Source organism: Oncorhynchus kisutch, linkage group LG26 (genome assembly GCF_002021735.2).
Source record: "Oncorhynchus kisutch isolate 150728-3 linkage group LG26, Okis_V2, whole genome shotgun sequence".
In the NCBI taxonomy this organism is placed as follows: Eukaryota; Metazoa; Chordata; class Actinopteri; order Salmoniformes; family Salmonidae; genus Oncorhynchus; species Oncorhynchus kisutch.
The window spans coordinates 49,197,625-49,212,274 of NC_034199.2; the positions used below are offsets into that span (position 1 = coordinate 49,197,625).

General features: G+C 45.0%; 1 protein-coding gene across 3 annotated transcripts in view; it reads left to right on the forward strand.

Moving 5' to 3' along the window:
• LOC109880914 (neuropilin-2) overlaps positions 1-14,650 on the forward strand; it is a 189,082-nt gene that overhangs the window by 138,848 nt on the left and 35,584 nt on the right. For all 3 annotated transcript variants that reach the window (XM_031806316.1, XM_031806318.1, XM_031806317.1), the window contains exons 12-13: positions 3,961-4,038; positions 6,142-6,303. In XM_031806316.1, coding sequence (XP_031662176.1) covers positions 3,961-4,038; positions 6,142-6,303 — 240 coding nt within the window. The remainder of the gene's footprint in view (positions 1-3,960; positions 4,039-6,141; positions 6,304-14,650) is intronic.

Below are 14,650 nucleotides of genomic sequence, written 5' to 3' on the forward strand. Positions count from 1 at the left end.
AGAGCAGTACTGCCAGACCTGGGCCTGGCAGTAAACCCCCACAGCACATGGCCTACAGCAGAGCCTGGACCTGCTAGAGCAGTACTGCCAGACCTGGGCCCTGGCAGTAAACACCAAAAAGACAAAAATAATGATTTTCCAGAGAAGATCCAGATCTCAGGGAATTAGACCAAAGTTCTCAATTGGTACAAAATATATAGAGTACTGCACACACTACAATTATTTAGGTTTAAAAAATAAGCTCAACTGGACACCTTAATGAGGCAGTGAATGAACTGAGAGAGAAAGCACGCAGGGCATTCTACGCCATTAAAAAACACATTCAAATTGAAATACCTATTAAAATTTGGCTAAAACTAATTGAATATGTAATTGAACCAATTGCGCTTTATGGCAGCGAGGTGTGGGGTCCACTTGCAAAACAAGATTTAATCAAATGGGACAAACACCCCATTGAAACCCTGCATGCAGAGTTCTGTAAGATTCTCCTACATGTCCAGAGGAAAACTACAAACAATGGATGCAGGGCAGAATTAGGCCAATATCCACTAATAATAAAAACTCAAAAAAGAGCAATTAAGTTTTGGAAACATCTAAAATACAGTGACCCCCTCTCATATCATTACCAAGCCCTGCAATGACAAGAGCTGAGCAAAGAAAAAAAGAGTGCCCTCATCCAGCTGGTCGTGGGCCTGAGTTCACAAACCTGTTCTACTAACGTACCAGAACATCCAATCAATCAGGATAAACCAAATTACAACACAGTCAAAACAAAACTATATTGCTTATTGGGAAACATAAACACAAAGCAAAATGCAGTGCTATCTGGCCCTAAATTGACAGTACACTGTGGCTAAGTATTTGACCATGGTTACTGATCAAAACCTTAGAAAAGTACAGGCTCAGTGAGCACAGCCTTGCCATTGAGAAGGGTGGACACAGGAAAACCTGGCTCCTTGTAGAGGAAAGGCTGTGCAACCACTGCACCACAGCAGAACCTGTCTCCCTGTAGAGGAAAGGCTGTGCAACCACTGCACCACAGCAGGACCTGGCTCCCTGTAGAGGAAAGGCTGTGCAACCACTGCACCACAGTAGAACCTGGCTCCCTGTAGAGGAAAGGCTGTGCAAACCACTGCACCACAGCAGAACCTGGCTCCCTGTAGAGGAAAGGCTGTGCAACCACTGCACCACAGCAGAACCTGGCTCCCTGTAGAGGAAAGGCTGTTCAACCACTGCACCACAGCAGAACCTGGCTCCCTGTAGAGGAAAGGCTGTGCAACCACTGCACCACAGCAGAACCTGAGACGGAGCTGCATTTCCTGACAAAATGTCAAAAATATAAAACAATTAGAGAGTGTCATTTCCCCAAATTTGAAACCCTTATTCAAGGGTTCAAAGACCTCTCTGATGAGAATCGGCTACCCGTCCTGTTGGGGGAGGACGCAGAGAGCTGTGGGTTGGCAGCGCACTACATTGCTGCCTGCCATAAGATGAGGGACAGTGTCTGACAGACCAATCAACCTGCACATGTCCTCTACTGTATACTTATTGTTATTGTTCAATGTGTTGGTTATTTTGACACTTGGTTATTGTTGTTACTGTGGTTATTTTGACACTTGGTTATAATTGTTACTGTGGTTATTTTGACACTTGGTTATAATTGTTACTGTGGTTATTTTGACCCTTGGTTATTGTTGTTACTGTGGTTATTTTGACCCTTGGTTATTGTTGTTACTGTGGTTATTTTGACCCTTGGTTATTGTTGTTACTGTGGTTATTTTGACCCTTGGTTATAATTGTTACTGTGGTTATTTTGACCCTTGGTTATTGTTGTTACTGTGGTTATTTTGACCCTTGGTTATTGTTGTTACTGTGGTTATTTTGACCCTTGGTTATTGTTGTTACTGTGGTTATTTTGACCCTTGGTTATTGTTGTTACTGTGGTTATTTTGACCCTTGGTTATTGTTGTTACTGTGGTTATTTTGACCCTTGGTTATTGTTGTTACTGTGGTTATTTTGACCCTTGGTTATTGTTGTTACTGTGGTTATTTTGACCCTTGGTTATTGTTGTTACTGTGGTTATTTTGACCCTTGGTTATTGTTGTTACTGTGGTTATTTAGACCCTTGGTTATTGTTGTTACTGTGGTTATTTAGACCCTTGGTTATTGTTGTTACTGTGGTTATTTAGACCCTTGGTTATTGTTGTTACTGTGGTTATTTTGACCCTTGGTTATTGTTGTTACTGTGGTTATTTTGACCCTTGGTTATTGTTGTTACTGTGGTTATTTAGACCCTTGGTTATTGTTGTTACTGTGGTTATTTAGACCCTTGGTTATTGTTGTTACTGTGGTTATTTTGACCCTTGGTTATTGTTGTTACTGTGGTTATTTTGACCCTTGGTTATTGTTGTTACTGTGGTTATTTTGACCCTTGGTTATTGTTGTTACTGTTGTCCTGTTGACAATTTGATTCTCATTTGTATTTATTTTCATATTGTAACTATCCAAAATAAGCTTTGGCAATATGTACATTGTTACGTCATGCCAATATAGCACATTGAATTGAATTGAGAGAGAGACAGACAGACAGACAGACAGACAGACAGACGACAGGACGACAGGCAGAGTGAGACTGAGGACGACAGGCAGAGTGAGACTGTACTGTGGTGGGTTGGCTCAACACTGTGTGATACTGCAGGCTGCCATGTCACTGAGAGTAGACATCCATCAAGAGAGGGATGTGTGTACTGATGACTCCCGACCTCCCAACCTCCCGACCTCCCTACCTCCCGACCTCCCTACCTCCTGACCTCCCTACCTCCCTACCTCCCGACCTCCCTATCTCCCTACCTCCCTATCTCCATACCGCCCGACCTCCCGACCTCCCTACCTCCCGACCTCCCTACCTCCTGACCTCCTGACCTCCCGACCTCCATACCTCCCGTTCTCCATACCGCCCTACCTCTCGACCTCCCGACCTCCCGACCTCCCTACCTCCCGACCTCCCTACCTCCTGACCTCCCTACCTCCCGACCTCCCTACCTCCCTACCTTCATACCTCCCTACCTCCATACCTCCCGACTCCCTACCTCCATACCTCCGACCTCCCGACCTCCCTACCTCCATACCTCCGACCTCCCTGGCTCACACGGTAGAGATGTGTTGTTTACACTATGACCTCACACGGTAGAGATATGTTGTTGTTTACACTATGACCTCACACGGTAGAGATGTGTTGTTGTTTACACTATGACCTCACACGGTAGAGATGTGTTGTTTAGACTACGACCTCACACGGTAGAGATGTGTTGTTGTTTACACTACGACCTCACACGGTTGAGATGTGTTGTTTACACTATGACCTCACACGGTAGAGATGTGTTGTTGTTTACACTATGACCTCACGCGGTAGAGATGTGTTGTTTACACTACGACCTCCCACGGTAGAGATGTGTTGTTGTTTACACTATGACCTCACACGGTAGAGATGTGTTGTTGTTTACACTACGACCTCACACGGTAGAGATGTGTTGTTGTTTACACTACGACCTCACACGGTAGAGATGTGTTGTTGTTTACACTTTGACCTCACACGGTAGAGATGTGTTGTTGTTTACACTATGACCTCACACGGTAGAGATGTGTTGTTGTTTACACTACGACCTAACACGGTAGAGATGTGTTGTTGTTTACACTACGACCTCACACGGTAGAGATGTGTTTTTGTTTACACTACGACCTCACACGGTAGAGATGTGTTGTTGTTTAAACTACGATCTCACACGGTAGAGATGTGTTGTTGTTTACACTACGACCTCACACGGTAGAGAGGTGACACAGACTCTTGTTGTTGGTTCTCAGGGGTTTAGTGTAAAGCAGAGGTCTAATTTCCGTTGAACCTCGTCTACAATTGTAGGATAAAGTGAATCATCCTCTCTGCTCTTTTCTCCTCTCTATAGAAATGACTACTCTTCCTGACACTGCCACAACCCCACTGCCTAGACTAGAGGAGACCACCGCTGCCTCGAGAGGACCAGGTACACGCTGTAACACACGCACACAGGGCCTCACGTGGTGTAAGGCTCAGACACGTATTGATCACGATCTGTCTGATCAGCATTGATTGAGCTACCTATCCTGTGCTCCAATGAGGATGTGGTTAGTCCACTGTGTGTGCGCTGGATTTGTGCTCTTGGGTGTTTTCAACTAATAGCAGCGTAAACTGACGCTCCCACCCAGAAATGAGCTGTCTCTCTTCCAACATTATGCCGCTAACATTATAGTGCTAACATTATGCCGCTAACATTATAATGCTAACATTATAGTGCTAACATTATAATGCTAACATTATAGTGCTAACATTATAGTGCTAACATTATGCCGCTAACATTATAATGCTATTATTATGCCGCTAACATTATAATGCTAACATTATAGTGCTAACATTATGCCGCTAACATTATAATGCTAACATTATAGTGCTAGCATTATAGTGCTAACATTATAGTGCTAACATTATAGTGCTAACATTATGCCACTAACATTATAGTGCTAACATTATGCCGCTAACATTATAATGCTAACATTATAGTGCTAACATTATAATGCTAACATTATAGTGCTAACATTATGCCACTAACATTATAGTGCTAACATTATAGTGCTAACATTATAATGCTAACATTATAGTGCTAACATTATAATGCTAACATTATAGTGCTAACATTATGCCACTAACATTATAATGCTAACATTATAGTGCTAACATTATAATGCTAACATTATAGTGCTAACATTATGCCACTAACATTATAGTGCTAACATTATAGTGCTAACATTATAGTGCTAACATTATGCCACTAACAATATAGTGCTAACATTATAGTGCTAACATTATAGTGCTAACATTATGCCACTAACATTATAGTGCTAACATTATAATGCTAACATTATAGTGCTAACATTATGCCGCTAACATTATAATGCTAACATTATAGTGCTAACATTATAATGCTAACATTATAGTGCTAACATTATGCCACTAACATTATAGTGCTAACATTATGCAGCTAACATTATAATGCTAATATTATGCCGCTAACATTACGATGCTAACATTTTGCCGCTAACATTACAATGCTAACATTATGCTGCTAACATTATAATGCTATTATTATGCCGCTAACATTATGCCGCTAACATTACAATGCTATTATTATGCCGCTAACATTATAGTGCTAACGTTATGCCGCTAACATTATGCTGCTAACATTACGATGCTATTATTATGCCGCTAACATTACAATGCTATTATTATGCCGCTAACATTATTCCGCTAACATTACGATGCTATTATTATGCCGCTAACATTATGCTGCTAACATTATACTGCTATTATTATGCCGCTAACATTATGCCGCTAACATTACAATGCTATTATTATGCCGCTAACATTATAATGCTATTATTATGCCGCTAACATTATAGTGCTAACGTTATGCCGCTAACATTATGCCGCTAACATTACAATGCTATTATTATGCCGCTAACATTATAGTGCTAACGTTATGCCGCTAACATTACAATGCTATTATTATGCCGCTAACATTATGCCGCTAACATTACAATGCTATTATTATGCCGCTAACATTACTTTGCTATTATTATGCCGCTAACATTATGCCGCTAACATTACAATGCTATTATTATGCCGCTAACATTATAATGCTATTATTATGCCGCTAACATTATGCCGCTAACATTATAGTGCTAACGTTATGCCGCTAACATTATAATGCTAACATTACGCTGTATGTGTGTGTCTCTGCTTCTCTCTTCTCTGCTGATTTCTGAGGGGTGATTCCAGGGTGTAGGGCTCCATGCTGATGAGGCTAACTGTAGCTAGCGTTAGCCCAGCACTCCTGTTGTTTAATCTATAATCTATCAGTAGGTTTCAGGGCTCAGCGCTAATGCTGCATGCTAATCTCTAACAAGCCTCGTTCAAGGTCATGGGTGTGAGTTCTCCCAAAAGGAGTGTAGGAAACTTGGAACTAACAGCACCATGGTAGGAACTAGGCTAAATGTAATGGGTTTAACTTATCTTGTTATCTCTCTCTCTCTCCTTTACCCCTAATCTTTAGGCACTACTGTGTGGTCTCTGGGCGGTCTGTGTGACTTTGAGTCCAGTCTGTGTGGCTGGATCCCAGACAGCATGTCAGAGCTGAGCTGGTCTCTCCACAGCGGCAGCCTCTCGTCTGGTCTAACACCTAGTCTGGATCTACCTCTCTCTCTGCCCAAAGACGGTCAGTACCGCTCACATTTACAGTCATCTGGTCATCACTGGACAGGAGACACACTGACCTTTATAAAGAGGGGACACCTGGTATTATCATGGTCATCTGGTCATCACTGGACAGGAGACACACTGACCTTTATAGAGAGGTGACACCTGGTATTATCATGGTCATCTGGTTTTATCATGGTCGTCTGGTCATCACTGGATAGGAGACACACTGACATTTATAGAGAGGTGACACCTGGTATTATCATGGTCAGCTGGTCATCACTGGATAGGAGACACCATGACCTTTATAGAGAGGTGACACCTGGTATTATCATGGTCATCTGGTCTTCACTGGATAGGAGACACACTGACATTTATAGAGAGGTGACACCTGGTATTAACATGGCCATCTGGTCATCACTGGACAGAAGACACACTGACATTTATAGAGAGGTGACACCTGGTATTATCATGGTCATCTGGTCTTCACTGGATAGGAGACACACTGACATTTATAGAGAGGTGACACCTGGTATTATCATGGTCATCTGGTCATCACTGGATAGGAGACACACTGACATTTATAGAGAGGTGACACCTGGTATTATCATGGTCATCTGGTCATCACTGGATAGGAGACACACTGACATTTATAGAGAGGTGACAGCTGGTTTTTGGATCCTGGATCTGTCAGAATCCATGCTGAAATGGGGTGCCTCTGCATATTATGCGTTGGAATATGGTCTAATGGCCGCATCATTTATAGGCATATTAATCAGACCCTGAAGCCCACAGTAACATGTATCCCTCTTTATGACAGTGGACAGCCTTCTGCCCTACCTCCCCCATGCCTTCCGCCCTACCCCCCCATGCCTTCAGCCCCATCCCCTCCTATGCTTTCCGCCCTATCCCCCCCATGCCCCCCCATGCCTTCCGCCCTACGCCCCCCCCATGCCCCCCCCATGCCTTCAGCCCCATCCCCTCCTATGCCTTCCGCCCTATCCCCCCCTATGCCCCCCCATGCCTTCCGCCCTACGCCCCCCCATGCCCCCCATGCCTTCAGCCCCATCCCCTCCTATGCCTTCTGCCCTACCCCCCCCTATGCCCCCCATGCCCCCCCCATGCCTTCAGCCCCATCCCCTCCTATGCCTTCCGCCCTACGCCCCCCCCATGCCTTCAGCCCCATCCCCTCCTATGCCTTCCGCCCTACGCCCCCCCTATGCCCCCCCATGCCTTCAGCCCCATCCCCTCCTATGCCTTCAGCCCCATCCCCTCCTATGCCTTCAGCCCCATCCCATCCTATGCCTTCAGCCCCATCCCCTCCTATGCCTTCAGCCCCATCCCCTCCTATGCCTTCAGCCCCATCCCGTCCTATGCCTTCCGCCCCATACCCTCCTATGCCTTCCGCCCCATCCCCCCCTATGCCTTCAGCCCCATCCCCCCCTGTGCCTTCAGCCCCATCCCCCCCTATGCCTTCAGCTCCATCCCCCCTATGCCTTCAGCCCCATCCCCTCCTATGCCTTCAGCCCCATCCCCTCCTTCTGTCACTCCACCTGTATCTACCTGTATCTACTTCTATCTACCTGTATCTACCTGTATCTACCTGTATCTACCGGTATCTACCTCTATCTACCTCTATCTACCTGTATCTACCTCTATCTACTTCTATCTACCTGTATCTACCTGTATCTACCTGTATCTACCTGTATCTACCTCTATCTACCTGTATCTACCTCTATCTACCTGTATCTACCTCTATCTACCTGTATCTACCTGTATCTACCTGTATCTACCTCTATCTACCTGTATCTACCTCTATCTACCTGTATCTACCGGTATCTACCTCTATCTACCTGTATCTACCTCTATCTACTTCTATCTACCTGTATCTACCTGTATCTACCTCTATCTACCTCTATCTACCTGTATCTACCTCTATCTACCTGTATCTACCGGTATCTACCTCTATCTACCTCTATCTACCTCTATCTACCTCTATCTACCTGTATCTACCTGTATCTACCTGTATCTACCTCTATCTACCTCTATCTACCTGTATCTACCTCTATCTACCTCTATCTATCTGTACCTACCTGTATCTACATGTATCTACCTCTATCTACCTGTATCTACCTCTAGCTACCTGCATCTACTTCTACCTACCTGTATCTACCTGTATCTACCTGTATCTACCTGTATCTACCTCTATCTACCTGTATTTACCTGTATCTACCTCTATCTACCTGTATCTACCTCTATCCACCTGGATCTACCTGTATCTACCTCTATCCACCTGGATCTACCTGTATCTACCTCTATCTACCTGTATCTACCTGTATCTACCTGTATCTACCTCTATCTACCTGTATCTACCTCTATCTACCTGTATCTACCTCTATCCACCTGTATCAACCTGTATCTACCTGTATCCACCTCTATCTACCTGTATCCACCTGTACCTACCTCTATCTACCTGTATCTACCTGTATCTACCTGCATCTACCTGTATCTACCTCTATCTACCGGTATCTACCTGTATCTACCTGTATCTACAGGTATCTACCTGTATCTACCTCTATCTACCGGTATCTACCGGTATCTACCTGTACCTACCTCTATCTACCTGTATCTACCTGTATCTACCTGTATCTACCTGTATCTACCGGTATCTACCTGTATCTACCTCTATCTACCGGTATCTACCTGTATCTACCTCTATCCACCTGTATCTACCTGTATCTACCGGTATCTACCTGTATCTACCTGTATCTACCGGTATCTACCTGTATCTACCTCTATCTACCGGTATCTACCTGTATCTACCTCTATCCACCTGTATCTACCTGTATCTACCGGTATCTACCTGTATCTACCTCTATCTACCGGTATCTACCTCTATCTACCGGTATCTACCTGTATATACCTCTATCTACCGGTATCTACCTCTATCTACCTCTATCTACCGGTATCTACCTGTATCTACCTCTATCTACCGGTATCTACCTGTATCTACCTCTATCCACCTGTATCCACCTGTATCTTCTCCATAACTCCACATCTCCTGTCCCCTTCTCCCTCCCCATCTCTCTTTCCTCTACTTCCTGAGCTCCAGCCCAGTCCTGTTTCTCCTGTGGCCTGACTTTCCCTTCTGAACTCTCTCCACACACACACACACACACACACACACACACACACACACACACACACACACACACACACACACACACACACACACACCCCCCAGTGGTGTCATGAACCCCAACAATCTGAGGAGGTGCAAAGTACGTGAGGATGGCTGGGGGTGATTTTAGCTTCCAAACAACTGAAATTCTATTTGAAAAATATGTATTTTTCTATTTTTCTGCATATCCAAAGCATACCTCTTGAGCTGTCTGTATCCTCTTGACTGGTGGTTCTCTTTCTATGAAACTAAATGTGCTTCTCTGCATCTCTGCTCAAATCTGGGTAATAAAGGAATGTTCAGTACATTTAGTAATTGATTGCTATATATACCGTACTAGTCAAAGGTGTGGACACATCTACTCATTCAAGGGTTTTTCTTTATTTTTACTATTTTCTACATTGTAGAATAATAGTGAAGACATCAGAACTATGAAATAACACATTATGGAATCATGTAGTAACCAAAAAAGTGTTAAACAAATCATAAACGTATATTTTTATTTTATATTTGAGATTCTCCAAAGTAGCCACCCTTTGCCTTGATGACAGCTTTGCACACTCTTGGCATTCTCTCAACCAGCTTCATGAGGTAGTCACCTGGAATGCATTTCAATTAACAGACGGCGGCTCTGTGTAACGGTTTACTTCCGCTGAAGGAGAGGAGGACCAAAATGCAGCGTGGTTAGTGTTCAAGAGCTTTAATATAGACGACAAACGAGAACACTACAAAATACAAAACAATAAATGTGAAAAACCGAAACAGTCCTATCTGGTGAAACAAACACAGACACGGAAACAATCACCCACAAAGTACCCACAGAATATGGCTGCCTAAATATGGTTCCCAATCAGAGACAACGATAGACAGCTTCCTCTAATTGAGAACAAATCTGTGCAACCATAGACCTACAAACTACCTAGAAAGGGTCCAGCCCCATAAACATACAAAAAAACCTAGACCAGGTCAAACACATAAATCCCCCATGTCACACCCTGACCTAACCAAGATAATAAAGAAAACAAAGATATCTAAGGCCAGGGTGTGACACAATGCTAGACGGCTGATCCAGCACTCTCTCTCTCAGGCCCAACACGCCAGGCTGTAACAGGAAGTGACTTCACGTAGGAGCACTATGAATGCACACAGCCTCCCAACACACCAGGCTGTAACAGGAAGTGATTTCACGTTGGAGCACTATGAATGCACACAGCCTCCCAACACACCAGGCTGTAACAGGAAGTGATTTCACGTTGGAGCACTATGAATGCACACAGCCTCCCAACACACCAGGCTGTAACAGGAAGTGACTTCACGTTGGAGCACTATGAATGCACACAGCCTCCCAACACACCAGGCTGTAACAGGAAGTGACTTCACGTTAATAGCACCCATTTTTCCTTTTATGTTTGACCAGCGCCCATCAGACGTCGTGCACCATAGAGGGTTCCGTTTGGGACAGAGATACTGTCTGACCTTCACAGGGTTCCGTTTGGGACAGAGATACTGTCTGACCTTCACAGGGTTCCGTTTGGGACAGAGATACTGTCTGACCTTCACAGGGTTCCGTTTGGGACAGAGATACTGTCTGACCTTCACAGGGTTCCGTTTGGGACAGAGATACTGTCTGACCTTCACAGGGTTCCGTTTGGGACAGAGATACTGTCTGACCTTCACATTCACCAATGTGTGCTTGGGGCCTCCTGCTCACCACACAGAGAGAGAGAAGAAGAAGAAATGACCGACCCAGTAACATAACAGGAAGTCGTTGTTTAATCAAGTGCATTAGTCTGGCTAGCTCCTCTGAGGGGAAGGTGTGCACTACGGCTCAGGATACACTCACAAGGCAGACACTCACATGCAAGAGCACACACGGCCTGTGTTACCTCACAGGCAGATCACTGTGTGTGTTCTCCCTCACAGGCAGATCACTGTGTGTGTTACCTCACAGGCAGATCACTGTGTGTGTTACCTCACAGGCAGATCACTGTATGTGTTACCTCACAGGCAGATCACTGTGGGTTACCTCACAGGCAGATCACTGTGTGTTACCTCACAGGCAGATCACTGTGGGTTACCTCACAGGCAGATCACGGTGTGATTGTTACCTCACAGGCAGATCACGGTGTGATTGTTACCTCACAGGCAGATCACTGTGTGTTACCTCACAGGCAGATCACTGTGTGTTACCTCACAGGCAGATCACTGTGTGTGTTACCTCACAGGCAGATCCCTGTGTGTTACCTCACAGGCAGATCACTGTGTGTGTTACCTCACAGGCAGATCACTGTGTGTGTTACCTCACAGGCAGATCACTGTGTGTTCTCCCTCACAGGCAGATCACTGTGTGTGTTACCAGCAGGCAGATCACTGTGTGTGTTACCTCACAGGCAGATCACTGTGTGTTCTCCCTCACAGGCAGATCACTTCATGCTAAGTAGTACTGCATGTAGCTATCAAGGGTTCTTCCCAAATAGCACCCTATTCGGTATATAGTGCACTACTTTTGACAAGAGCCTTATTGGCCCTAGGGTGCCATTTGGGACTCAGAAGCAACAAGAAGTAGAATTAATTTATCCTTCCCAGGATCAAACAGAAACAAGTTTGGACTGTATTAATTAAAGAGAAGAGCAATTTAGGCACTTTATTTTGTGTTTCCCAAATGGCTCCCTATTCTATAAATAACCCCTTATGCCCCCTGGACAAAAGTAGTGCACTATGTAGGACATAGAGTGCAATATGGGACCCAGTCACTGTGAAGAAATAGTTAGTTACTTCCTCATCAACCTTGATTTATAATTCATTAATCTGGATGTGTTTCTAATTCATCAAAGTTTTATCTAACTGGAAAAGAACGGCTGTAAAATAATATCAATAAATCAGCTCTTCTCTATGGCTGAGAGGATTATAACTGCTGTGAAAAATGATGCGTGTGAGAGAGAGAGAGAGAGAGGAGGGAGGGAGGGAGAGAGAGAGAGAGAGAGAGAGAGAAAGAGACAGAGAGAGAGAGAGGGAGAGAGAAAGAAAGAGAGAGACAGAGAGACAGAGAGAGAGAGAGAGAGAGAGAGAGACAGAGAGAGAGAGAGAGAGAGAGAGAGAGAGAGAGAGAGGAGGGAGGGAGGGAGGGAGGGAGGGAGGGAGGGAGGGAGGGAGGGAGGGAGGGAGGGAGGGAGGGAGGGAGGGAGGGAGGGAGGGAGGGGAGGGACAGAGACAGAGAGAGACAGAGAGAGAGAGAGAGAGAGAGAGAGAGAGAGAGAGACGGAGAGAGAGAGAGAGACGGAGAGAGAGAGAGACGGAGAGAGAGAGACAGAGAGACAGAGAGACAGAGAGAGAGAGAGAGAGAGAGAGAGAGACAGAGAGAGAGAGACAGAGAGAGAGAGACAGAGGAAGAAGAAGAGACAGAGAGAAGTCAAATACTGTTTGCTGATGATCTGGTGCTTCTGTCACCAACCAAGGAGGGCCTACAGCAGCACCTAGATCTTCTGCACAGATTCTGACAGACCTGGGCCCTGACAGACCTGGGACCTGACAGACTTGGGCCCTGACAGACCTGGGCCCTGACAGACCTGGGCCCTGACAGACCAAAATAATGGTGTTCCAAAAAAGGTCCAGTCACCAGGACCACGAATACAAATTCTACACAGATTCTGTCAGACCTTGGGGCCCTGACAGTAAATCTCAGTAAGACCAAAATAATGGTGCTCAAAAACAGATCAAATTAGAATGCAATCTGGCCCTAAACAGCGAGCACACAGTGAAAGGTTACCTGACCACTTTGACTGACCAAACATTAAGAAAACCATTGACTATGTACAGACACAGTGAGCATAACCTTGTTATTAAGAGACACAGTCGTAGGCAGACCCGGTTCTTGAGAGAAGACAGGCTATCAATCAATCAATCAATCAAATGTATTTATAAAGCCCTTCTTACATCAGCTGATATCTCAAAGTGCTGTACAGAAACCCAACCTAAAACCCCAAACAGCAAGCAATGCAGGTGTAGAAGCACAGTGGCTAGGAAAAACTCCCTAGAAAGGCAGGAACCTAGGAAGAAACCTAGAGAGGAACCAGGCTATGAGAGGTGGCCAGTCCTCTTCTGGCTGTGCCGGGTGGAGATTATAACAGAACATGGCCAAGATGTTCAAATGTTCATAGATGACCAGCAAGGTTGTAAAGGGTACAACAGGTTAGTAAATCAGGAGCAAATGTCAGTTGGCTTTTCATAGCCAAGTATTAGCCAAGCAAGGGGACACTCCCTACTGTATTGATGGCTAGGGGACACTCCCTACTGTATTGATGGCAAGGGGACACTCCCTACTGTATTCATGGCTAGGGGACACTCCCTACTGTATTGATGGCTAGGGGACACTCCCTACTGTATTGATGGCAAGGGGACACTCCCTACTGTATTGATGGCAAGGGGACACTCCCTACTGTATTGATGATTAGGGGACACTCCCTACTGTATTGATGGCTAGGGGACACTCCCTACTGTATTGATGATTAGGGGACACTCCCTACTGTATTGATGGCTAGGGGACACTCCCTAGGGGACACTCCATACTGTATTGATGATTAGGGGACACTCCATACTGTATTGATGATTAGGGGACACTCCATACTGTATTGATGATTAGGGGACACTCTATACTGTATTGATAGCTAGGGGACACTCCCTACTGTATTGATAGCTAGGGGACACTCCCTACTGCATTGATGGCAAAGGGACACTCCCTACTGTATTGATGATTAGGGGACACTCCCTACTGTATTGATGTCAAGGGGACACTCCATACTGTATTGATGGCAAGGGGACACTCCCTACTGTATTGATGGCAAGGTGACTCTCCCTACTGTATTGATGGCAAGGGGACTCTCCCTACTGTATTGATGGCAAGGGGACACTCCATACTGTATTGATGGCAAGGGGACACTCCCTACTGTATTGATGGCTAGGGGACACTCCCTACTGTATTGATGGCAAGGGGACACTCCCTACTGTATTGATGGCAAGGGGACACTCCATATTGTATTGATGGCTAGGGGACATTCCATGCTGTATTGATGGCAAGGGGACACTCCATACTGTATTGATGGCTAGGGGACACTCCATATTGTATTGATGGCTAGGGGACTCTCCCTACTGTATTGATAGCTAGGGGACACTCCATATTGTATTGATG